Below are 26,302 nucleotides of genomic sequence, written 5' to 3'. Positions count from 1 at the left end.
GGCCAGATGGCTTCATTGATGAATTCTACCATCCATTCAAGGAAGAGGTAATATGTATTCTCCTCGAATTATTACGAAAAATAAAAAAAGAAGGAAAACTTACAAATTCATCGTATGAGGCCATCATTACCCTGATACCAAAACGAGATGAAGCCTCCACTAAAACCGAAAACTGCAGCGGCGCCTGTGTGAGTCGGCCGGTTTACTGTCCAACTCTTAATTTTGGATTAGGACATTATCTTGCGGTGCGTGGGTTCAAGTCCCACGTTGGGCCCTGCCATGACGGTGTGGGGCATGGCCAGGATTCTCTCTCTCCCTGTCTCTCTGCCCCTCCCTCACTTTTATGTACTCTATCTAAGGAAAGAAATAAGCATTTAAAAAGATGTTTAAAATTTTTTAAATAAAACTGCAGAGCAATAGCCTGATGACTATGTATGCTGAAATTCTCATTAAAATACCTTCAAATTAAAGTCAACAATACATTAATAGAATCATTTACCATAATCAAGTGGGATATATTCCTGGGCTGCAAGCGTGGTTCCACATTCACATATCAATCAACATGATGCACCACAGTAATAGAAGAAAGGATAAGAACAATAGGATGCTTTCAACAGATGCAGGAAAACTATTTGATAAAATGTCACATCCATTCATGATAAAAACCCTCAGCAAAGTACATTGAGACTCAACCTACCTGCACATAATAAAGGTCATCTATGAAAAACCCACAGCTCAGCTCATCCTCAATGGGTAAAAATTGAAAGTTTTTATTCCAAAGTCAGGGACAAGATAGGAATGACCCCTCTCACCACTGTTATCCCACATAGTACGGGAAACCCTAACCACAGCACTCAGACAACAAAAAGAAATAAGAGGCATCCAAATCGGCAAGGAAGAAGTAGCACTTCCGCTGTTTGGAACTGACATGATAGGTTCTATAAAAAAACATGAAAGCCTCCCTTAAAAATTGCTAGAATCGATATATGAATTCGACAAGTCACAATCTACAGAAATCAAGGAACATAGATGTATTGAATTTCTAACACAAATCATGAATTAACACAGAGAGAAAGTAAGGGATCAATCCCATTGACAGGCTCACAAATACCACAAGAAACCAGGAATAAACCTAACCAAAGAGGTGAAAGACCTGTACTCTAAAGGCTATGAAACACTGATGAAATAAATGGAAGAGGACACAAAGAAATGGACATACATTTCATGTTCATGGATGGGAAGCACAAAATACTGTTAAAATGTCTACACTCCTCAAAGCAATCTACACATATAATGAAATGAAGTGTGATAGGGATATCACACTAACAAAAACATTTGTCACAGAACAAGAACAAATAATCTCAAAATTTGTATGGAATGACAAAAGTCCCCAAACAGCCAACACAAACTTGTAGAAGAAAAGCAAAGCTGGAGACATCACAATTCCAGACTTTAGGTTATATTACAAAGCTATACTGATCAGAACAGTATGATCAGTATGTCCGTACTGAACAGTACTGACAAAACAACAACAAAAAATAACAACAACAAACTCATACGCATAGATCAATAGCATGGAAACCCAGAAATAAACTCACACCTCTATGGTCAATTAATTCTCAACAAAGCAGGAAAGAACATCCAATGGAAAAAAAGATATTCTTGGGACACATGGGTGGCCCAGTCACGAAAGCGTGTGATGGTGGGTTCAGCTCAGGTCATGATCTCAGGGCAGTGCAGAGCATGCGTGGGATTCTCTCTCTCCATTTCTCTCTGCCCCTCTTCTGCATGCTCGCTCGCGCTCTCTCTCTCTCTCAAAAATAAATACATAAATTTAAAAAAAGGCTCCTCAACATATGGTTTTGGAAAAACTGGACAGCAATCTGCAAAACAGAACAAAAACAACAGACCACTTTCTTACAACATACACAAAAATAAATCCAACATGGACAAAGACCTATATGTGAAACCTGAAACCATAAAAATCCCAGAGGATAACACGGGTAGTATCTTGCTTGACATTGCCTGTACAAACGTCTTTGTAGATATATCTCTAGAGGTAAGGGAAACGCAAGCAAAAATAATGAGACTTTGTAAAAATTAAAACCTTCTGTCACCAAGGAAATAATCAACAAAACTAAAACATCAACAGAATGATATTTGCAAACGACATCGGATAAAGGGTTAGTGTCCAAAATATATACAGTTATACAGCACCCAAAAAATGAGAAATCTGATTAAAAATGGGCAGAAGACACGAGTGGACATTTCCCAAAGGAAGACATATACATGGCCAAGAGACACATGAAAAAATGCTCAACAATACTGATCTTCAGGGAAATACAATTCAAAAGTACAATGAGAGAACACATCACATCTGTCACAATGACTAAAATCAATGAAGGATGAAACAGCAGGTGTTGCCCAGGATGTGGGGAAAGAATAACCCTCTTGCACTGTGGGTAGGAATGCAAACTGGTGCATCCACTCTGGAAAACTACATGGAGATGTCAAAAAACAAAACAAAACTGGAAATAGAAGTACCTTACAATCCAGCAACTTCACTACAAGGTATTTCCACAAAGAATACAAAATCTTCAAAGGGATACATGCACCGTGATGTTTACAGCAGCATTTTCTACAAAAGCCAAATGACAGAAACTATCCAAGCACCCATCAACTGATGAATAAATTGAGATGTGGTATAGGGAATGTAATATTATTTAGCCGTAAAAACATGAAATCTTGCCATTTGCCACGAGGTGGATGGAGAGAGAGAATGTTATGCTGGGTGAAATAAGCCTGTCGGAGGAAGACAAATACCCAATGATTTCACTAACACATGGCAAGAAAACAAAACAAAGGGGGGGGGAGGAGACAAACGGACTCTGAACTAGGAAACAAACTGGGGAGTTCCACAGCGAGGTGAGGGGATGGGTGAAACAGCTGATGGGGATTAAGAAGTGCACCTGGGATGAGCACCGGGTGACGTGTGGAAGTGTTGCTCTATATTGAGCACCTGAAACTAATATTACACTGTGTCTTCACTCACTGGAATTTAAATTAAAAGATAACATAAGGTTAATGAGACTTACCTACCAGGTTTTCTGTAGTTTTCAATCACTTCACTAGGTTGGAAAAATAACCATGAAATTTTTTTAAAAAGCATGTATGATGTGCGGGACAATTTGTGCCCTTACCTTGGTCTCTGGTTCCAGCAGGACTCGGAACATGGGTCCCAGCTCATTCTTCTAGAAGGTCGTGAGACGAGCATTTCATTATCCACGTCCTAATTGAATGCAGCTCCCGTGCTTCTGAATTTCTGTTAGGGTTACTTCCCAGAAACAAGCCTGAATCTATGAGGTGATGTCGCGGGACCCCGCAATCCACAAGTCCTTTAGTAAAATACGTCTTGTTCAAAAACTGTCCGGGAAGGGGTGCAATGAAACACGGGAACAGCCCAGAAAATGCAAAGGCCTGTGCAGCTCAGCAACCAGCTTGACCAGGGAAGCCATCCGGCGCCCCCTCCTCAGCACTCAGTACAACAAGGCAGCTTCTCTCTGGCGACTCAGGAGATGCCAAGTTGCTAAGCTCCCAAGGTTTCCCCTGGGGCGGGTGGCAGAACCTGCTGGAAATGCATCTCTGCTCTCTGTACTGAGGCACCAGCAGAGGCCTGAGTCCTCTGAGAGCAATCTAAGCCCTTCCTGCTCTGAGGTGCCCTGGGTCAGAAAAGCAGATGCTGCGCCCTCTGCTGGCTATCACTGCCCAGCAGAGGAACCCGCCCCTCGGGGGTCTGTGGTTCTTGAGCTCTCTCTGCTGGCCACCATGGGAATTCCTTCAGTGTTGAAGGCCCTGGTTGCTCAGCTGAGAGACCGAAGGTGCTCTGGGCAACTAAGCCTGTTCTCCTCGTTGGGAAGGTTTTAGTGACAGGGCCTGGGACACAAAATCTTTTCCTTCTCTTTCTTGTGAGTGAAGAATGAAACCGAATTTATTAACGTAATGACATAATCTGTAATGTTTTAAGCAATATTCACAGAAAAATAGACCACCGATTTACACATGCTGAACAAGAGGTGATTTTGTTTACCACCAAAATACTTAGGTTAGATAAAGAATGGACACCTTTGAGAGAGAGAGATACCGGCGTCCAGCTATGGAGTGAATGAGTCCTAGGGATACAAGGGACAGCCAATGGAATGGAGTCAATCCTGTAACAATATTGTTGCATGCTTTCACAGGATAGCTACACTTGTGGTTGAGTACAACATAACGTATAGACATATGGAATGACTACAATGTATGCCTAAAACTAACACAACAAATGTGTGAACAATATTTCAATTAAAAATAGACATCCTTTACACTATCTTGAATTTCTTCTTCTTTGCCACTAAACTATCCTTCCTGGGGCGCTTGGGTGGCTTAGTCGGTTAAGCATCCGACTTTGAGTCAAGTCATGATTTTGCAGTCCACGAGTTTGAGCCCCGCATCAGGCTCTGTTCTGAGAGCTCAGAGCCTCGAGCCTGCCTCAAATTCGGTGTCTCCCACTCTATCCCCCTCCCCAGCTCGGGTTCTCTCAAAAAAAGAAACATTAAAAATGAAAAATCATTCCTCATTTAGAATCTGCAAATTTCCATTTATACCAGATTCTCTAACATCACCTTCTTGATGTTGAAAGCTTACTGAAAAGTCACGAATAATATCTTTGATGACACATATGTGACAAGGTCAGAATGCAACTTCCAGGGAGCTACACATCTGTTGTGAATTTACAGTGTGTATCCTTGGCTAATATTTCCAATGAAATGTGCTTTAGGGATACGGATGGATGAAATAATGTCCATCAGTCATATAGGTCAATTTCCTATAGGACTATTATGCCTTCAATTACTAATTGCCATCTCTTCAGAATTAAAAGAAAGCTGGGTCAAGAAAATGTCTTTGAATTTCATGTAAGAGAAGACTAGGGTGTTTGAAAGGGTCCACCTACCTTCTGGATTCCTCAGATTGGTTGTGGAGAGGAGGATAGCAACCTATGATTTGGATGCACACCGCTAGTCCCAGAGGGAGGATGTGTACCTTATTGTCAAATATATATATTTTTTATCAATATTACTAGTCCAACTCTGCCAGGTCCAGACTGCAGGACCTGGGGGCAACACAATGCCTGATGCCTGGGTTCAGAACTTGAGGAAGGCCAGCTGGTGGGGGAGGGGGGAAATCCAACAGGGCCTGGGGCAGTGAGGGAGATGGCCCCGGGACACCCCCCACAGGGCAGGCTTGGAGTTTACCTGCCAAAGAGCAGCACAATCTCTTGCCTGAGTCACTCCCAGTGACTGAAGTCAAAGTCACACTCAGTGTCTGCAGTTACTCCTAGTGACGGCAGTCGTCATTCCCAGTGACTGAAGTCGTCACACCCAGTGCCTGAAGTCTCCACTACCAGTGCCTGAAGTCAGAACTCCCAGTGCTGAAGGAACTGCAAGGGAAGGACAGAGAGACAGGAGACACAGAATCCCAAGCAGACTCCAGGCTCTGTCGCCTCAGCACAGAAACTCCAGGGGAAGGTCAGAGAGAGAGAGACACACACACACAAAATCCCATGCAGCCTCCAGGCTCTGTGCTTTCATCACAGAGACTCCCGGGGAAGGACAGAGAGAGAGAGACACAGAATCCCAAGCAGCCCGTCCAGGCTCTGTGCCACAAGCACCATGCCTCCAGGCTCTGCGCTGCGAGCACCGGGCCTCCAGGCTCTGTGCCGCGAGCCCAGAGGCTCCAGGCCCTGAGCCACTCACCATGGCTGAAGGCACTCCCCATGCCTGAAATGCACAGGCACATTCTGAGGATGCACGCCATGCCCGAGGGTAGTCTGTCTCCTTGAGTTCCCTATGCATGATGGGGCACCCCTTGTTGAAAGACACATGTACTCCCCTTTCCTGAATGGCACATGAGCTCCCCGTCCTGAAGTTGTGCCACATGCCTGAAAAAGCTCCCAGTGCCTGAAGGCAAGCCCCATGTCTCAAGGCGCTCCCCATGACTCAAGGGCACAGGCACTCCCGGAAGGCTTGCCCCATGCCTGACTGCGCACCCCTTGCCTGAGGGCGCCATGTGCCTAATGGCGAGCACAGTGCCTGATGGCGTGCCCAGTGCATGAAGAGCACAGAGGCTCCCCTTGCCTGAAGTGGCGCCCTGTGCAGGAAGCGTCTCCCTGTACCTGAAGGTGCTCCCAGTGCCTGAAGACAAGCCCCATGGTTGAAAGTGTGCCCCATGCCTCAAAACGCTCTGTGTGCCTGAAGCCGCTCCCTATACCTGAGAGAAAAGAGTCACAGAATCCCAAACAGCCTCCAGACCCTGTGGTCTCACCTCAGAAACTCCCGGGGAAGGTCCAAGGAATGCGAGACACAGAATCCCAAGCAGCCCCTATGAGCCCAGGGCCCCCAGCCCATGGGCTGCGTGCCCAGGGCCCCTAGGCACTGGGCAATGAGCCCAGGGCCCCTGGGCCCGGGGCTGCGAGCCCAGGGTGCCCAGGCCCAGGGCTGCAAGCCCAGGGCCTCAAGGTCCTGAGTCACTTACCATGGCTCACCATGGCTGAAGCCACTCCCTGTACCTGAGAGAAAGGGGTCACAGAATCCCAAACAGCCTCCAGACCCTGGGGTCTCAGCTCAGAAACTCCCGGGGAAGGTCCGAGAAATGGGAGACACAGAATCCCAAGGAGCCCCTCTAGGGGCTGTGCAGCGAGCACAAAATCCCAAGCGAGACACAAGCTAGAATCCCAAAAAGCCAACAAACCCTGTGGTCTCAGCTCAGAAACTCCCGGGATAGGTCCGAGGGATGCGAGACACGACGGGTAGCAGCACCTGTGGGCTGCGCCTCCAGGCCCGGGGCTGAGGTCCCCGGGCCTCCAGGTCCGGAGTCACTTACCATGGCTCACCATGGCTGAAGCCGCTCCCTGTACCTTCTCGCCCTGGGCCTCCAGGTCCTGAGTCACTTACCATGGCTTACCATGGCTGAAGCCTCTCCCTGTACCTGAGAGAATGGGGTCACAGAATCCCAAACACTCGCCAGACCCTGGGGTCTCAGCTCAGAAGCTCCCGGGGAGGTCCGAGAAATGGGAGACACAGAATCCCAAGCAGCCCCTCCAGGGGCTGTGCAGCGAGCACAAAATCCCAAGCGAGACACAAGCTAGAATCCCAAAATGACATCAAACCCTGTGATCTCAGCTCAGAAACTCCCGGGATAGGTCCGAGGGATGCGAGACACACAATCCCAAGCAGCCGCTGCGAGCCCCGGCCTCCAGGCCCTGAGTCACTTACCATGGCTTACCATGGCTGAAGCCGCTACCTGTACCTGAGAGAAAGGGGTCACATAATCCCAAACTGCCTCCAATCCCTGGGGTCTCAGCTGAGAAACTCCCGGGGAGGGTCCGAGAAATGGGAGACACAGAATCCCAAGCAGCCACTGCGAGACCCGGGCCTCCAGGTCCTGAATTACTTACCATGGCTTACCATGGCTGAATCCGCTCCCTGTACCTGAGAGAATGGGGTCACAGAATCCCAAACACTCGCCAGACCCTGGGGTCTCAGCTCAGAAACTCCCGGGGAAGGTCCGAGGGATTGGAGACACAGAATCCCAAGCAGCCCCTACAGGCTATGGAGTTTACCTGCCAAAGAGCAGCACACTCTCCCTCAAGACTCCCTCTCCACGACAGAACGTGAGGCTGAACCTCACAATTCCAGAAGAAATGAGGGCTACCCATCTCTGCAGAATTTGGACCCAGGGATGTTGGAGTCTTGGGGCCATGGAACTCTGATGCCCATGATAGAAGCCCTTTCTGCCCCAGCACTCAGAGCCACTTCCTACATCCCCTCTCCCCTGGCCCATCTAACCGTGTCCACATACCGGACCAGGTCTCTACTTTCCTTCTTGTACTTCCTCTTTGTCTCTGTTTCTCTCTAACCACATCTCTATTTCTTCCTTTCACTCTCTAGGGAGTGGTGTATTATGCGGTGCTAAACTTTGTTCTTATACATGTGAATATCCAATTTTCCCAGCACCAGTAATTCAAAAGACTACTCTTCTCCACTCTGTATTATTGACTCCCTTGTTGAATACTAGGTGACTGTGATGCATGGGTTTAGTTTGGGCTCTCAATTTCTGTTCCATTGTCTTTTGGCTGTGCTTATGCCAGTGACATAATTGATTTCTTTGTGTGAGAATGACGCTTGAAATCAAGAAGGGTGATGCCTCCTGTTTTGTTCTTTCTTGCGTTGGCTACATGGGGCCTTTTTGTGGTTCCAAATAAATTTTAGGATATGATTTTCTAATTGCATAAAAATTGCATCAGAGTCTCGATAGACATTGCACTGAATCTCTAGATGGCCTTGGGTAATATGGACATTGTATCTGTATTAATTCCTCCGAAAGTTGGACATGGGATGGCCTTTCACTGACTCGTGTGTTCTCCCCTTTGTTTCACCCAAATTGAATTTCTTCCATTCCTGCACACAGGTTTTATAGTTTTCTGTAGAGAGGTTTTCATTTCCTTGGCTAAATGTATTGCTATAATTTTTATTGTTTTTGATGCTATTGTAAATGGGATTGTTTTCTCTACTTCTTCTTAGATAATTGGGTTAGTGTATAGGAATGATACAGAATTTGATATGGTGACTTTCTACTTTGGAACTTCACTGCATTTCTTGATTAGATATTAAGAGGTTCTTTTACATTAAACTTTTTATTTCAGTCTTTTACCTTATTTTTAAAAAAATCATGTTATTTGGGACTAGCTGACACACTGTGTTACATTAGTTTCAGAGGAACAACATAGTGATTGGACAAGTGTATACATTCTGCTACGCTAACACAGGTGTAGCTATCATCTGTCACCATGCATCACCACTCCAGTACCATTCTCTATGTCCGCTATGCTATATCTTCTATCTGTGATTCATTCGTTGCATAACCAGAAGCCTGCATCACCCAATCCCCTTCACATATCTAGGGCATCCTTGCCTTGTGCCTGACCTTAGTGGAAAACCTTTCACAATTTCACTACTGAGTATGACATTAGCTGTGGGCTTCACATACATGGCCTTCGTTATGTTGAGATTTGTTCCTCCTACACAGAATTTTAAAGAGATTTTTAGCACAAATGGGTAACAAATTTTCTCAGAACGCTTTTCTGTGTCTATTGACATCATCACATGAGTTTTCTTGTTCTTTTTTAACATGTATTTATTTAGGTTAGTTTAAATGTATTTATGTAATTCTTTAGTATTCATTTTTTCAAGTTTTTATTTAAATTCCAGTTGGTTAACATACAGTGTAATGTTAGCTTCAGGTATAGAATGTAGTCATCCATCACTTACATACATCACCCAGTGATCCTCACCACTAATGCCCTCCTTAGCCCATCACCCATTTAACCCATCGCCCTACGCCACCTCCCTGGCAATGTCCCTGGACTGAACCCTAACTAAGGCTCTCTCCCCATGGGGACCCAATTCCAACGTCTGACAACACCACGCGCCTGGGGTCCAGAAGCGGTGCAGGCTGACTCGGCAAGGAACCTGGAAGCTCACCATGTCGTTTGCCAGGCCCGGCGGCAGCTCCCGAGAGGATTCGTGAGGCCTCCTCGACCAGGGGCGGATCGACGTGTGTGGCCATGGCAGCCAAAGAGGGACCCTGACTGGCACCGTCCCTTGTGCCCTCAACTGAGCCCTTCGGGGAGACCACTGCCCTGCTGTGGGTTCGGCGCCTGGAGCCTCCTGGGACCTAACGCTAACCCTACCCCTACCCGGGACCCTCCACCGAAACCTAAGCCTACCTCGATCCTTGACCGCATTCTGGCATGGGCCCTCACTTCAGCCCTCGAGGGAGATCACGAGACCGCAGTCGCTTCGGCCCTGGCGGTGTCCCTGGACCGAACTCTAACCCTAGCTAACGCTCAGTCCCCATGGGGACCCAATTCCAACGTCTGACAACAAAACGCTCCTGGGGTCCAAAAGTGGTGCATGCTGACTCGGCAAGGAACCTGGAAGCTCACCATGTCGTTTCCCAGGCCCGGCTGCAGCTGCCCGAGAGAATTCCGGAGGCCTCCTCGACCAGGGGTGGATCAAGGTGTGTCGCCTTGGCAGCCAAAGAGGGATCCTGACCGGCACCGTCCCTTGTGCCCTCAACTCAGCCCCTCGGGGAAACCACTGCCCTGCTGTGGGTTCGGCGCCAGGAACCTCCTGGGACCTAACCCTAACCCTAACGCTACCCCGAACCGGGACCTTCCACCGAAACCTAAGCCTGCCTCGATCCCTAACCCTGCAATTGAGCCGCAGTCTGGCATGGGCCCTCACTTCAGCCCTCGAGGGAGATCACGAGACTGGAGTCGCTTCGGCCCTGGCGACATCCCTGGACCGAACCCTAACCCTAGCTAAGGCTCTCTCCCCATGGGGACCCAATTCCAACGTCTGACAACACCACGCGCCTGGGGTCCAGAAGCGGTGCAGGCTGACTCGGCATGGAACCTAGAGGCTCACCATGCCCTATCCCATGCCCAGCTTCAGCTGCCCAAGAGGATTCCGGAGACCTCCTCGACCAGGGGCGGATCGACGTGTGTGGCCTGGGAAGCCAAAGTCGGATCCTGACCGGCACCGTCCCTTGTGCCCTCAACTCAGCCCTTTGCAGAGACCACTGCCCTGCTGTGGGTTCGGTGCCTGGAGCCTCCTGGGACGTAACACTAACGCTAACCCTACCCCGAACCGGGACCCTCCACCGAAACCTAAGCCTACCTCGATCCCTAACCCTGCAATTGAGCCGCCTTCTGGCATGGGCCCTCACTTCAGCCCTTGAGGGAGATCACGATACCAGGGTCGCTTCGACCCTGGCGACGACCCTGGACCGAACCCTAAACCTAGCTAAGGCTCTCTCCCCATGGGGACCCAATTCCAACGTCTGACAAAACACTCCTGTGGTCCAGAAGCGGTGCAGGCTGACTCGGCAAGGAACCTGGAAGCTCACCATGTCGTTTCCCAAGCCTGGCTGCAGCTGCCCGAGAGGATTCCGGGGGCCTACTGGACCAGGGGCCGATCGACGTGGGTGGCCTTGGCAGCCAAAGACGGATCCTGACCAGCACCGTCCCTTGTGCCCTCAACTCAGCCCTTCAGGGAGACCACTGCCCTGCTGTGGGTTCGGTGCCTGGAGCCTCCAGGGACCTCACCCTAACCCTAACCCTACCCTGAACCTGGACCCTCCACCGAAACCTATGCCTCGAAACCGAACCCTGCACTTGAGCCGCCTTGCTGCATGGGACCTCACTTCAGACCTCGAGGGAGATCATGAGACCGGAGTCACTTCGACCCTGGCGACGTCCCTGGACCGAACCCTAACCCTAGCTAAGACTCTCCCCACATGGGGACCCAATTCCAACGTCTGACAACACCACGCGCCTGGGGTCCTGAAGCGGTGCAGGCTCACCCGGCATGGAACCTGGAATCTCACCATATCGTTTCCCAGGCCGGGCTGCAGCTGCCCAAGAGGATCCCGGAGGCCTCCTCGACCAGGAGCCCATCGACGTGTGTGGCCTTGGCAGCCAAAGACGGATCCTGACCGGCAACCTCCCTTGTGTCCTCAACTCAGCCTTTCGGGGAGTTCACTGCCCTGCTGTGGGGTCGGCGCCTGGAGCCTCCTGGGACCTAACCCTAATCCTAACCCTACCCCGAACCGGGTCCCTCCACCGAAACCTAAGCCTGCCTGGAACCCTAAACCTGCACTAGAGCCGCCTTGCTGCATGGGCCCTCACGTAAGCCCTCGAGGGAGGTCACGAGCCCAGCGTCACTACGGCCCTGGCGACGTCCCTGGACCGAACCGTAACCCTAGCTAAGGCTCTCTCCCCATGGGGACCCAATCCAATGTCTGACAACACCATGCGCCTGGGGTCCAGAAGCGGTGCAGCCTCACTCGGCATGGAACCTTGAAGCTCACCATGTCATTTCCAGGCCCGGCTGCAGCTGCCCAAGAGGATTCCTGAGGCCTACCCAACCATTGGCCCACAGAATTGACTTGCCTTTGAACCCAAAGACTAATCATGCCCGGTACACTCCCATGTATACCCCACTCAGTCCTTCTGGGAGTCATTTTTCTACTGTTTGTTCAGTGCCTGGAGACTCCTGGGGACTAATCCTAAGCTTAACTCTCACCCTAATCATAATCCTCAACCTACACATAACACTATACATCTCCTTAACTCTACACAAGACTACAGTCACATTTGTGCCCTGACAAAAGGCTTCCAACTAATTCAGAAGACTGGTGTCGTTTCTGCCATGGAAATATGCCTGGACACAGCCTCACCCTAGTTAAAGCTCTTTCCCATGGGGACCCTATTCGAACGTCTGAAAACAGCACACACAAAGTTTTGAGAACAGGTGCAGAAATACTCTGCCTAGAATCTGGAACATCACCATGTCTCTTCCAAAATCTGACTGCTGCTACAATAGAGGATTTCTGAGGACTACGAGATGAGCATCGATAGAGTTGTCTGAACTTGTAACCCAAAAACTTATCCTGACTGGCACCCTCCATGGTGCTCTCCACTCAGTCCTTCTTGGATCCAACATCTCTGCTGTGGGGTCAGTGCCTGGAGCCTCCTGGGACCTAACCCTAACCCTACCCATAACCCTAACCCTAATTCTCAACCTACACCTAACCCTATCTCTAACTCTAACCCTACACTTGGCCTGCACCCTTTCATGGGCTCTCAATTCAGCCCTCGAGGGAGATCACGATATTGGAGTCACAACGGCCCTGGCGAGGCTCCTCAGCCCTAAACCTAGACATAACCCTCACCCTACACCTAACCCTCTCTGTCTCACTAAGTGACGTCCGTGGACCGAACTCTAACCCTAACTAAGGCTCTCTCCCCATGGGGTCCTAATTCCAAAATCTGACAACAGCACGCACACGGGTTCGAGAATCGGTACAGAAATACTCCGCATGGAAAGTGGAACATCACCATGTCACTTCCAAAGCAGGACTGCAGCTGCACGAGAGGATTGCTGAGGCCTATCCGAAGTGTGGCCCATACAGTGGTCTGGTTTTGGAAACCAAAGACTAATCGTTACCAGCACCCTCATTTCTGCAATCCACTCAGCCCTTGGGGGAGACAACTGCACTGCTGTGGGTTTAGGGACTGGAGCCTCCAACGACTTAACCCTAACGCCTAACCCTAGCCTATCTGTAACGCTGACCCTCCATAGGCCTAACCATACCGTAGCGGGACTCTGGCTCCAAGAAGCCCCACCTGTCTGTACAAAGCAAAGAATAGATTTGGGGCCCATAACCAGTGCGGGATTCTTAAGCAAGGATCTTGAAATTTTGGAAAACATATTCAGTGCGTGGGTGGAGCTAAAGGAGGGGATCCTGAGCCCGACATAAGGCAGGCTCACAACTCGGTCAGACCCTGAATCAGAACGCTAACCCTGGGGTGCCTGGGTGGCTCAGTCGGTTGAGCGTCTGACTTCGGCTCAGGTCATGATCTCACGGTCCGTGAGTTCGAGCCCCGCGTCAGGCTCTGTGCCGGCACCTCGGAGCCTGGAGCCTGCTTCGGATTCTGTGTCTCCCTCTCACTCTGACCCTCCCCCCGTTCATGCTCTGTCTTAAAAATAAATAACATTAAAAAAAAATTTTTTTTAATAAAAAATAAAAAAATAAAAACAGACACTAACCCTAACACAGTCTTCACTGAGCCCTGATATCAGCGCTATGGAAAATCCTATCACTTCAGGCAGATTGGGGTCGACGGTGCCCAGGCCCTATTCCTAGTCCTAATCCTAACGCTAACCCTCAACCCAGAACTGTAACCTGGAACCCTAATCCTCATCCAAACCCTAACCTCTACCCCGTACCCCATAACTCCAAACCCCAACCTAAAACGATTTGAATCCTAACCCAACCCAAAACGTGCACCTAAAACCTAAGCCTAAAGCTTATAGCCTAAACCCAACCCCTTCCCTATCTGACCCTTGCTGTTCGTGGTATCACCCCTACCCCTCTGCCCTGACCCCTCGCTTGAGACCATGATGGTGTAATTTCCTGAGACAGCATCTTCCGAGAATGTGAGAATTCACCCCAGATGGGAGAAACCGCAGAGCGCCTGCACAGATCCCCCGCACTGAAAGAGAGGGGCGTCCCTGGGTCAAGACCAAGAATGGGCGCGCGACCGAAAGACCGCGGGATGGGGAATAGGGCCGAGGCCGTGCGCGGTGCCGATCATCGACGGGGACAGCCGAGTGGCGGCGGGCAGCTACGAGGGAGGATGGAAAGGGCGGAGACTGAGCGGAAAGAGCCGAAGCTGAGCCGATGTCGAGCGATGGTGGCCGAAAACTGACGGAAGAATCCGAAGGCCCAAGGGAGGGCTCCAGGGCCACTCGGCGCGTTGACCCAGTCGGGGAGCCGAGGCTGAGGACCGAGCGGCGACGCCGTGGGAGCGAGCGGGCCACGCCGAGAGCGGCGGTAGGTAGGACCAGGACTTTAGTGCAACCTCCAGGGGTGATCGGGAAGGGGGCGACTGGGGGCAGGCCAAGAACTGGGTTGGCTGGGGGAGACGCCCGGGGTTGTGGTGGGGGTGGGGCACCAGCTAGGAGGGACCAGTGAGCAGGGGGAGGGGCGGGGGAGCTGGCGGCCGGCGGTCCTTAAATAGGGGCGGGGCAGGAATGGACAATCCAGGGGCGCCGCGGGAGGGACAGAGGGAGGCCCAGGATTCTCAGTTGGGAGGAGTGAAGGTCGGGGGGGGGGGGGTAGCCGGGGTCTTTAGTTGGGGTCGGGGCTCGAACCGGCTGTGAGGGCGCCGTGGGAGGGCCGGTGGGGCCTTAGGCGGGGATGGGCTGGAATGGAGGGTCTGGGGTGGTGTGGGAGGCTGGGGTCTCCTTCCCAGAGTCTACTGGGACCCTGGGCAGCACGATGCGGGTCCAGGACGCGGGTCCCTGGAGCCAGGGCCCCACAGGGCACGTTGAAGTCCCCAGAGGTGTCTTTAGGGACTCGAAGCTCAGATGCCCTATTCCCGACCTGAATCAGGCCCGGCCCAGGGAAGGTGCGGGCCACGCCAGGGTTGCGCGTTCACGGGCACGACTGGCGACACGGGACGTGGGCCGGGCCGTCATTCGGGACCCTGGCGCAGGGTCCGGGGCTCAGGCCTCATGGCGCCTGACACCCGCGGGCGCGGGGGCCCACCGACACCTGCCAGCGTGGCAGCGCGTGGCGCAGTCTCGGCTCACAGGAAGGTCGGTTCGTTTGTTACCTGCTTCTTGCTGGCTGCAGGTATCCTGGGGGGAACGGCCTTTGTTTGACACTGACGTGCCTTCGTTCCTCAGCTGCCTTGTCTGGTTGCGCAAAGCACTTTCCACAGAGTGGCAGTGGGTGCAGGCTGTGCGCAGTCACTGGCCGGTGTGTGTGTTTCCTTTTCGGGGAGGGTTAGGGTTTGCTGCGCGGGGTGCACCCCACTTCTCTTTTTGGGTTTCAGCAGATCCTTAACAGTCTGTCCTGCGTAATTGTCGAAACAGGCGGGTCAAAGTTGCATGGGCTTAAGCTGTCCCTTCCGATCCTTCCGATTGAGAGTAACCGCCCCCCCCCCAACCCGGTGCTCTAACATCTCAGAGTAACTCCCCGGCGCTCGCTCTCATGTCTGAGAGTAACTCCCCCGGTGCTCGCTATAACATCTGAGAGTAACCCCCCCCCCGAACCTGGCGCTCGCTCTAACATCTGAGAGTAACCGCCCCCCAGCCCGGTGCTCACTCTAACGTCTGAGAGTAACCCCCCCCCAGCCCTGCACTCGCTCCAATGTCTGAAAGTAACACCCCCAACCCGGCGCTTGCTCTAACATCTGAGAGTAACCCCCCCCCAACCCGGTGCTCTAACATCTGAGAGTAACTCCCCAGCGCTCGCTCTAACGTCTGAAAGTAACTCCCCCGGTGCTCGCTCTAACATCTGAGAGTAACCCCCCCCCCGAACCCGGTGCTCGCTCTAACATCTGAGAGTAACCGCCCCCCCAGCCCGGTGCTCACTCTAACATCTGAGAGTAACTCCCCCCCAACCCGGTGCTCGCTCTAACATCTGAGAGTAACCCCCCCCCAACCCGGTGCTCTCTCTAACATCTGAGAGTAACTCCCCAGCGCTCGCTCTCATGTCTGAGAGTAACTCCCCCGGTGCTCACTCTAACATCTGAGAGTAAACCCCCCCCCCCAACCCGGTGCTCGCTCTAACATCTGAGAGTAACTCCCCGGCTCTCGCTGTAACATCTGAGAGTAACTCCCTCGGCGCTCGCTCTAACATCTGAGAGTAACCCCCCCCCAGCCCGGCGCTCTCTGTAACGTCTGTAACCGCCCCCCCCCCCAGCCTGGCGCTCACTGTAACATCTGAGAGTAACCGCCCCCCAGCCCAGTGCTCACTCTAACATCTGAGAGTAACTCCCCGGCGCTCGCTCTAATATCTGAGAGTAACTCCCCCCGCGCTCGCTCTAACATCTGAGAGTAACCTCCCCCTACCCGGTGCTCTCTCCTAACATCTGAGAGTAACTCCCTGGCGCTCGTTCTAATGTCTGAGAGTAACTCCCCCAGCGCTCGCTCTAACATCTGAGAGTAACCCCTCCCCAGCGCGGCGCTCGCTGTAACGTCTGTAACCACCCCCCCCCCCAGCCTGGCACTCGCTCTAACATCTGAGAGTAACCGCCCCCCAGCCCGGTCCTCACTCTAACATTTGAGAGTAACTCCCCGGCGCTCGCTCTAACATCTGAGAGTAACCCCCCCCAACCCCGTGCTCACTCTAACGTCTGAGAGTAACCCCCCCCCCAGCCCTGCACTCGCTCCAATGTCTGAAAGTAACACCCCCAACCCGGCGCTTGCTCTAACATCTGAGAGTAACCTCCCCCAACCTGGTGCTCTCTCTAACATCTGAGAGTAACTCCCCGGCGCTCGCTCTAATGTCTGAGAGTAACTCCACCGGCGCTCACTCTAACCTCTGAGAGTAACCCCCCCCAACCCGGTGCTCGCTCTAACATCTGAGAGTAACTCCCTGGCACTCGCTCTAACGTCTGAGAGTAACACCCCCCCCAGCCCGGCGCTCCCTGTAACGTCCGTAACCGCCCCCCCACCCTGGCGTTTGCTCTAACATCTGAGAGTAACCCCCCCCAAACCGGCGCTCGCTCTAACATCTGAGAGTAACCCCCCCCACACCCAGCGCTCGCTCTAGCATCTGAGAGTAATCCCCCCCCAACCTGGTGCTCGCTCTAACATCTGAGAGTAAACCCCCCACCACCACCTGGCGCTCTCTCGCGCTAACATCTGAGAGTAACCCCCCCCCCAGCCCTGCACTCAGTCTAACATCTGAGAGTAACCCCCCCCCCAGCCTGGCACTTGCTCTAACGTCTGTGAATAACCACCTCCTCAGCCCAGCGCTCCCTGTAAAGTCTTTAATCCCCCCCCAGCCCTGCACTCCTTCTAACATCTGAGAGTAACTCCCCTGGCGCTCGCTCTAACATCTGTGAGTAACCGCCCCCCACCCAGCACTCGCTCTAAAGTCTGAGAGTAACACCCCCAGCCCGGCGCTCAGTCTAACATCTGAGAGTAACCCCCTCCCCCAGTCCGGCGCTTGGTCTAACATCTGTGAGTAACCCCCCCCCCCATCCGGGTGCTCGCTCTACCATCTGAGAGTAACTCCCCAGCGCTCACTCTAATGTCTGAGCGTAACCCCCCCCCCCGCGCTCGCTATAACGTCTGAGAGTAACTCCCCCCCCCAATGCCCTGTGCTCTCTCATGTCAGAAGCCCAGATTTCCAAGCCTAACCAAACAGCCAGACCGGGTCCCCAGGCATGACAAGTAGGAAGCCTGGCCCCACCAGGTGACGATGGCCTGGCAGAGCGGTGCCCAGAGGTGTCAGGATGCTGAACGGGACCACCTGTGACTCTCTGCGCACCCTTTGGAAGGACCAGAGATGCCCACTTTGACCCCATTGCAATACATTCTTAGGCGTCACCAGCTGACGTCTAGCTGATTTCAAGCAGAACTTTGTGCAAAGTACACCTGCATGGGACAGGGGGTGGCGTTCACTTCTTGGCAGTTCGCATTCAAACGAATATTCTAGTTAAACATTTTCGTGTAAGACAGGACGTATCTGAACTATAGGAATCCTTTTACTTACGTTTTATAATCCTTTTATAACAGTCTTTAACCCAAAACAAAAACCCCTGCTTTAATACACTAACGTTAACCTTTAAAATAAGTTATTTTACCAGTGAAAAAGGGTTTATCTGGGAGTAAGAGAACTGTGACTTGGGACAAGGAAGCAAAACTGTAGACAAGCCCAACAAACAAGGGTTCTGCTGTGTGGAGAAGGAGTAAGTTGGCAGGGGTTGTTCTGGAAGAAACTTTGGACAGAATCAAGACTTGAGATGACACTTTCTGCCTGGTTGACTTGCAGGGGTGGGGGTTCCTCCTGGTAGGTGCAGGGTGCCCCTTCCCCTGCTGGGATCTGTAAGGGATGAGTCTTCCTGTTGAGACTTGCATCTGGGGTCCCTAATTGAGTGCTCCCGCTGCAATGAGCACGGAGAGTGATGGCTCCCTCTTGCAGCCCCCCCACCCCCGTCCTCTTTAGTGAGGGCCTGTCACCGTCTCCCTAACTGAGGAGGGTACCCACATTCCCCGCAGGAAGGGGAAACCTGTGTGAGGTACTGAGCCAACAGTGGTGCTTTGAGTCCTGTTCCCGGTTGTGCCAGCCGTCAGGGCAGTCAGGGCGTGCACACGGAAAAACAGGGCAAATACCCGCTCCACACATTCAGTGTTTTCCTCTAGGTTTCTCCAAATAAAGCGGACGTAAGTATAAGTCCAAGTCAAGTTCCTGAAGGTATGAAATTCTACTTGCCAGCCTCTCAAGCCGAATTTTTTAAAGTAGTGTAATCTGTTCTTTGAAGCAATTTCATAGACGTAGGACGTCTAGGTTATTTCACGGTCTTGTTAAATGATGAGGACGCCTTAAGAATATGCGAGGAAAAAAGTGATAAGATATAAGCTTTTCCAGGCGTTTTCCATGTTTTCAGAAGTCTTAAAAGGGGGAAGTATTTATTTTAATGTTTATTTACTTTTGAGGGAAAGACAGGGAGACAGAGGATCCAAAGTGGGCTCCACGCTGTTAGCAGAAGCCCGACTGGGGATTCACACTGACCAACGGTGAGATCGTGACCTGAGCCGGAGTCGGGCGCTTAACCGACTGAGCCACGCAGGCTCCCCGAGAGTGGAAGTATTTTGATGAGACTTTCAGAGATTTGTAACCACCAGTGTTGTGGCTGGACCAGCCCTTGTACTGCTTCGTGATCCCAACACGCCTTTCAGGAACAGCCCTCAGGAAACATTGAAGGGGGGAGAAAAGCTTATCGCTTGTAGGAAGCGTGGGTTACACAGCACACCTGGGGCCACACAGCTGGAGACAGCGGCTTCACCTGCCTGGGGTTCTGCTTTTATCGGCCGCAGGGGCGCAGGCGTAGAGTTTCACTCTTTACATCCAGGAATCTGGGGTGCCTGGTGGGCTCAGTCCACAGAGCATCCGCCTCTACTTGAAATACACTTACTGGGGCACCTGGCTGGCCCAGCAAAGCATTCGACCGTTCTTCAAGAATAAACGTGTGAAACACACAGGGATTTGAAGTGCGGCAGGAGCGAGACCACACGGCCCAAACGGTCCGTCATGAAAATCCCCCCAAGCGCTCTAAACAGAGGAGCCCCCTTGTGGAGCGGCGCCCGTGTCTGTCCCGGCTCGGCTCGTGGCTGGCCGTGTGCGCAGCCATCAGTGCTGAAGTCAGGCCCTTGCGGTGCAAAAGGGGGAACCCCCAGGTCGGGGTTTACTCACCAGCAGCAGCACCACCTGGCCGTGAAGGGGCTGCCGGCCCCCTCATCCTCCCCAGAAGCCCGCACAGCCTTTCTGCCCCACTCAGTCGGGTGACCACGTGGCGTGTGCGGGGCTGGCCCCAGGGACTTGTGCTCTGCAAGGAAGGGGAAGGAGCGGCTGTGACAGCTGGCACCGCAGTGGCCCTGGAGGCAGCCCCAAAGATGCAGTCCTGATATGTAGACATGCCCCGCCCCCCCGCCCCGGAAGATGCGGTCCTGATCGGTGGGCACGCCCCGCCCCCCCCCCGGAAGATGCGGTCCTGATCGGTGGGCACGCCCCCCCCCAAGATGCGGTCCTGATCGGTAGGCATGCCCCCCCCCAAGATGCGGTCCTGATCGGTAGGCATGCCCCCCCCCCCAAGATGCGGTCCTGATCGGTAGGCATGCCCCCCCCCCCCAAGATGCGGTCCTGATCGGTAGGCATGCCCCACTCCCACCCCGCAGGGAGGCAGAGACTCAGGCTTTTCCGTCCTCTGCCCAAGGCCTGGACGTGCCCTCTGACACATTGCCACAGTGTGGCGCCAAGGAGTATATTTGGTCATTCTAGCACTAGCTGCAAAAATTCTTGTCGATTCTCTGGTACAAGTGTGTTTGTGTGGGTGATGGGTCATCCTCACATGGTCCCTGTTGTCCTAGTCCCTGCTGACACTGTCGGCCTAGTTTCTTCTTGGGAGCCTCACCTCTCAGCTGCCCTCAGCCTGCAGCCCACCCCCTGTGACAACCGTGTCTGGCTCGATGGGCCCCAGACTAATGGGTACCAAGCGGGAGAAGCTGAGAATACAGAGCAGTGGTGTCCTCGGTGTCTGAGGCAGGATTATAGCACCCCCCCCCCAAGAAACCCCAAAGTGGAGCTTCACCGAGGAAACAAAGCTGCACTTTTGTGAGTGAGCAGAGCAGGTGACCATGGTGTCTCACCTCCCCCAGCCCTCTCCCACCCTGGGGTTTACAGGTTCGTGTGCCCTGGGCTCCTAGAAATAGCAGTCCAGGGAGAGCATTTCGGACATCCTGTGGGCAGGTCACTGCCCCCAGACTCGGTGGTGCCATCACTAAAACAGGGACTCCGGCGTGGGGAGAGTGAGGTCAGAGGAGGAGAGAAGGGCAGAGTCATGGGACAGAAATGTCCTAGCCAGAGACTCAGGAGGGGCAGAGTGAAGGGATCCTTTGGGGTGACTTTAGGGACCCCACTGTGACCCCCTAGTCTCGGCGACCACATAGTGGGTATAGCAGGCCAGTGTCCACGGTCCGATGCCAGGAGAGGTGCTGGGAGGGGTGGGTAGTGCCACCAGGCCCTGGTCTCTCCTGTGGGTCGGTGCTCCATCCAGAGGAGAAGATCCGCAGGTAGGTCACAGTGTGTCCTCGATGGGACTGCAGATGGCACCTGATCCCGTTCAGGGTAGCCCTGCAACACAAGGTTATGTCCACGTGAGACCCTCCTTAGTGGGTCTTTTACAACGTTTGGGAAGAGACGTGTCGCAGGGGGCGCAAGCCATGCCAGCCCTAGCATCTCAGGGACACTGAGCTCTGACCGTGGTTCTGACTTTGACGCTGACCTCCATTACTCTCCCATGGCCCTGGCCCTCACTCGTAACTCCTACCCTCACCCCGAACAGCCGAAGATCCACAGAAGTTGCAACCCATACAACACTGTCAGCCTCATGAGCTTTATAAACCCCTGGCCCCTGACCTGAGACCTGCCTTAACCACAAACCCAGACCTGGAGTTTACGCAGGGCCGAACCCGAACCCTAAGCTCCCACCTTAGACTTAAATCCTGCCCCGGTGCTAACCCTACAATGCAGGCTCCCATCCTCGCGGTCCCCACGCGCCACTGGGTCCCGCCCACAGAAGCAGCCGTGCAGTCCAGGATGGGAGGCAGGTGTCCAGGCCGCCTGGAGACGGCAGGGCTGCAGGATGGGGGAACCTGCAGGACACCGGATCTGGACTCCCCGTTTGGAACGGAGGCTGTCCCTAGCAAGTCCCCGAGGCCTGCGGCTCCTGGAAACACCAGGCTCAAGGTGGGAGCCGCGTGTCACACAGACGTCTTTGAGCTCGACCCATTTCTTGTCCCTTCCAGTGTGAAAGGACACATCCCCGCCCTCCTAACACGGGCTCCTTCTCCGTCTGCGGAGGGGCGCGGGCGCCCACGGTCCGTCGGTGTGCAGAGGGGCGCGGGGCGCGTGGTCTGTGTGCAGAGCAGCTGACGTGCATTGTCTTGTTGGAAACAGCCGCGGAGGTCCCTGCTGTCAGGACAGGTGGGAGGTGTGGGGAGGGGGTTAGGGTTTAATCAACTGTAGGTTACGTAGACGCATCAGGCCTGTCTACACACGCACACGCACGTATGCACAGATCCGGGGCCGGGGGCTTCCTGCGCACCGCCCAGCACCGTTCTGAGGGTCACATCGCACAATGCGCGGATGAATCCTCCGTTCCTAGGTCACTTGCCCCAAGAACTCACAGTCAGGTTGTGCCTGAACGTCGATAAAGACTCAGGCCCCACGGCTCATACCTCCTGCCATTTTGGCCTTGTTCTCTCGACCCTGCGGACCCTGAGGGCTCCTGGCGGCACCAGTTCAGCTTCTCATCTGGCTGGCAGACTTCCCCTCGGCCTCATTCACAGACCTGTTGTGTCGTGGCCATGAGGGAGCTCTGACGGTGCCCCCTTTACCCAGCGGACATCGGGTGGGGCTCCCAGGCCTGATGTTAGCCTCTCACCCCCCACCGTGAGGATTCAGCCTCTGCAGGTGAAGACAGCCCTGTTCCAGGTCCCCGGGCAGTGACAACGCGGGGCACACCCTTCCCCTGCCCTCTGACCACCGTCCTGGTCCAACCAGACCCCTCCCGCTCCCCACGAGTGACACAGGCTGAGCGCGTGCCGGGCAGGCATGTACCCAGCGACCGGGTCTAATCAGAGGAGCAGCGGTCAGTCGGGGATGCCACCTCTCCCGTCGGCTTCAGTACAGGCAGCAGGGACTGGAACAGTCTGGGTGGGACTCTCGGCGTCCCTGTTTCCGGGGCGGCGTGCTGGGCCAGTAGGATCCCTCAGACCCGCCGCCCTCTTCTTGACGGTGTTGATGGGAATTTCCGCTCTGGGCCGGTGTGCAAGAGCCCCGTTAGCAAGCTGGCCCAGGCACCGTGCAGGGGCTGCGTCCCCTTTCTGTGTGGCACACGGGGCCCCGTGAGGAGCAGAGTCGCCCGGGCCAGGCCGGCCCTGGGAGGGGTGCGCAGTTCCGACTGTCGACATCCCCGGCAGCCTGCTCGGGGGGCCCCGAGTCCTCCTCCCCACTCGCAGGACGTGCTCCAGCAGCCTGTCCTGCAAAGCAGCTGAGGAGCAGGACGCCTCCTTGGAAGTAACCGGAAAGGCAGCCTGTCCCCTTAGAAGGGAGGGAGAGCCAGTGGGTGTAGCAGGGGGTGACCGGGGACACGCTGGGGTCGTGGCGCACAGTGACAAAGGCCCCTGGGAAAGCGGAGATCGGACTGCTGTTCGGGAGTTTGATGAAGTGGGAGAGGCACAGACGGGAGAATATTCCAGAAAGAGGGAAGTACCTGCAAAAGTTGGAGGGAACAGCACGGACTGCGCATGACCAGAAACGGTCACTTTGGCTGTGGGAGGCCTGCGGGCAGAGACTCTGAAGGAGCGGCCAGCACGGCGGGCTGACTTCCCAGGGCCGCAGGGGTACCAAGCGCACGGGGTCGGAGAGAAGAGGGCTCTTGTTCAGAGACCCTAATCGGACACCCAGGCGCACCTGGGTGGCTCCCCGGGGAGCAGGGACCCTCCACTGAAAGGCAGACCGGGGTAGGGGTGCTGTTCTGGACGCAGACATGGCACCGGAGGCCGTAGGAGCTCGTGAGGTATCGGCACCGTGTCCCTGGAGCATCACAGAGGAAGCTGGCCTAGCAGGCAAGTCCCCAGTACAGAGGCCAGCAGCACTCGAGGGCTCCTGGGCAAGGGAGGGTTGGTTGGTTTCTTAGGACACCTGCGACGCGAGGCATCGTAAGGGCTGCTGGTACGCAGCCTGTGCGGGGTGGGTGGACCGCAGGGACGAGCACCTGAGCAGAAGTGACGCTACAGGTGACAAGGGCCCAGTGGACAAGCATCGGAAGGTGGTAGGTCAAGGGACAGAAAAGGAGTGTCTGCAGGGGGCTGCAGTAGGCAGGTGCACGTGGGGGGGGCACCTCCTCCCGCCTGGTGCACCTGGACCTCGGACCTGTGCCCTGGCAGGACCGGGCCGGGTACGTGCTGGCCACCGGGACGGTGCATTTGTTCTCAGGTGGGAATGCTCAGCTCTCCTGCGTTTGCAGGGTCACAGGGCCCAGGGAGGCCCGGCTGCTCAGACCCCAGCTCATCTCCGCGCTGGCTTGCGGCAACAGGCCGGGAGCCTGGGTACAGGGTCTACACTGCCTCCGGCTGCTGGTGTCTGGAGCTGGTTGTTGTCTGAGCCCCGTCCCTATATCTGAGAATGGGGACAGTTGACCGACCAGGGGTGGTATAGTGAGAGGGGGGAGGAGACAGATTGGGGTCGTGTGCAGGGGTGGTGTTGGGGGAGGTGCAGAAGACAGGTCGGGATTGCGAGGAGGGGCGGAGGGGCCAGGTCCACGTGACACACACACCCGCCCCCCGCAGGGGCAGCTAGGAACAGGTCAGGTGAGATCAAAGTCCAGTTCCGCAGCCAGGACACAGGACGGAAGCGTGGATGAGGGAGACAGCACATTCTCTTTCACGGCGGCCGTGCCGTCAAGGTGCAGCATCGTTCCCAGGCCCCTGGCCCCCGTCCTCTCCCCCTCAACTGGAGGTTGCCAGTGTCCAGACCCTCCTGTCTTCTGGCTGCACTGCCAACCCTGCTGACCTGTCAACTGCTCCACACTCACAGGCCCGGACACGCGGGACACCGAGGACGGCGGGACACCGAGGACGGCGGGACACCGAGGACGGCGGGACACCGAGGACGGCGGGACACCGAGGACGGCGCGGCTGTTGTGAAGCCCAACGGCCACAGGATGGAAAGTACGGTGTTACTGTACCCTGATACACGACCCCGTGCTGCGCAGGGAAGTGTCCCCGAGGCCACGGCCAAGCCCCTCGTGGCACCCGGGCACCCGGAGAACCTTGCAGACCACAGAGACAAGGCTGGATCGCAGCTGCCCGAGCCTGGGGGTCGGGAGGGCACACAGGGTCCCAGCACAGCAAGAAAGGCAGGCTTTGGGGGGCTGCTCAGAAGCACGTGCTCAGCTGCCCCTGCAGAGACCGGCCGCCCGTCCACCTGCCTCGTTCGGGTCACGTCCGGGGCTTCCTGCTCCCGGGGGGGGCAGCTGCAGGCCAGAAAAGACTGCACTCTTGGCTGAAGCAGCAAAGTACACGACCGTGCACCCAGCTTGACATCTGGCCCCCTTTGTTGTACTGTGGTCTGTACAGCAAGGGTTCCAGGAAGCTGACGAGGATGCTAGAAAATCCTGGGAGGATGGGTTGGGCCAGGTGTCCCACAGGTGAAAGGCAGGTGAGGATCACGGCCCTGTCCCCAGCACTCACCCCCACGTGTCAACTGTTTCTTCTCCCGACAGTCACACGATGACCGCGTACCAACCACTTTACCCTTTTCTCACGTCCTGCCACTAACCAGGGTCCCGGGTCCCCTGTGCTCAGGAGACCCTGGGGAGGGCGGGGGGGGGTCCCACCTTATCCCCTCCTAGAACATACCCCGTCCACTGGCTGAGGCACAGATACCGTGACCGCCGCCCTCAGTGTCCAGGACCGCGCCGACGCTGCAGGGATTCACAGGAGGTAAGGGAAGCGCCTGCTTACTCTCCCACCCCTGCGTGGTCTGTTGACTGTGGGCTGCAGACACCCACCTTCTCAGGGGACGCTGTGGCACAGAGCTTGACACAGGTTAATTAATTGCAGAGTTTGTTATTTCTTCTAAATGTTTGTTTTGTTTTGTTTTGGAAGAGAGAGAGACACATGGGTTCAGGGTGGCGGAGAACCAAGCAGGCTCTGTGCTGTCACCTTAGACTCCGTCACGGGACTCGAACCCACAGACTAGGAGATCATGATCTGAGTTGACATCCAGAGTCAGACGCCTGCCGACTGAGCCCCCCAGGCCCCGAGTTTGGATTCCTAAAGCCAGGCCAGAGTTCCTTGTCCCCTCCCCAGCGTCACACACATTCTCTCCCAACGGGAAGGCCCCTTCTGGGGAACTGCTGTGGGAGAGCCCCGAGTCCCCATCCTGAATGTGCTCCCTGGGGAGCCGAGCTCCGCTGGTGCACGTGCCTCTCGCACTGGAAGAGTCTGGAACAGTCGTGAGCAGTAGGTCACCCTGCAAGGTGGGACTGGCTGTGCCGGCGCTGGAGGCTGTGTCCCTCTCGTGTACGACCGGCAGGATGCTTGGGCCTGTA

The 26,302-nt window shown here is 54.5% G+C and overlaps 1 protein-coding gene and 1 long non-coding RNA gene across 5 annotated transcripts; one reads left to right on the top strand and one right to left on the bottom strand.

Moving 5' to 3' along the window:
* Nucleotides 1-1,843: 1,843 nt before the first annotated feature.
* Nucleotides 1,844-15,521, bottom strand: LOC124500942 (uncharacterized). 2 transcript variants are annotated; one of them, XR_006959670.1, is made up of 4 exons: nucleotides 15,284-15,521; nucleotides 5,292-5,476; nucleotides 3,201-3,356; nucleotides 1,844-1,883 (listed from the first exon to the last, which is right to left on the bottom strand). It is a non-coding gene; the product is annotated as an uncharacterized LOC124500942 (long non-coding RNA). The 2 variants fall into 2 exon arrangements; XR_006959669.1 differs by lacking the exon at nucleotides 15,284-15,521 and having other exon boundaries at nucleotides 5,292-5,602.
* On the top strand, nucleotides 14,136-25,896 carry LOC124500941 (translation initiation factor IF-2-like). 3 transcript variants are annotated; one of them, XM_047064800.1, is made up of 3 exons: nucleotides 14,144-14,499; nucleotides 24,784-24,806; nucleotides 24,841-25,831. In XM_047064800.1, the coding sequence occupies exons 1-3, from the start codon at nucleotides 14,347-14,349 to the stop codon at nucleotides 25,253-25,255; spliced, it is 591 nt and encodes a 196-aa protein (XP_046920756.1). In that variant the 5' UTR covers nucleotides 14,144-14,346; the 3' UTR covers nucleotides 25,256-25,831. The 3 variants fall into 3 exon arrangements, 1 of the variants encoding a protein (XP_046920756.1); XR_006959667.1 differs by adding an exon at nucleotides 25,857-25,896 and having other exon boundaries at nucleotides 14,147-14,499; nucleotides 24,784-25,691; XR_006959668.1 differs by having other exon boundaries at nucleotides 14,136-14,503; nucleotides 24,784-25,831.
* The last annotated feature ends 406 nt before the right edge of the window (nucleotides 25,897-26,302 follow it).

This window comes from Lynx rufus, unplaced genomic scaffold (genome assembly GCF_022079265.1).
Source record: "Lynx rufus isolate CCGP_SWC_20201006 ecotype Redwood Valley unplaced genomic scaffold, mLynRuf1.p SCAF_66, whole genome shotgun sequence".
Lineage (NCBI taxonomy): Eukaryota > Metazoa > Chordata > Mammalia > Carnivora > Felidae > Lynx > Lynx rufus.
The sequence above is the reverse complement of the archived record's forward strand: the minus strand, read 5'-3'. Positions and strand labels throughout refer to the sequence as shown.

What these genes read in the sequence shown, in the direction of transcription:
- LOC124500941 (XM_047064800.1), top strand. Translation starts at nt 14,347, where the DNA reads ATGTCGAGCGATGGTGGCCGAAAACTGACGGAAGAATCCGAAGGCCCA. An exon ending in GGGCCACGCCGAGAGCGGCG is followed by an intron (nt 14,500 to 24,783) that starts GTAGGTAGGACC and finishes CCACACTCACAG; the next exon opens with GCCCGGACACGCGGGACACC. An exon ending in CGGACACGCGGGACACCGAG is followed by an intron (nt 24,807 to 24,840) that starts GACGGCGGGACA and finishes CGGGACACCGAG; the next exon opens with GACGGCGGGACACCGAGGAC.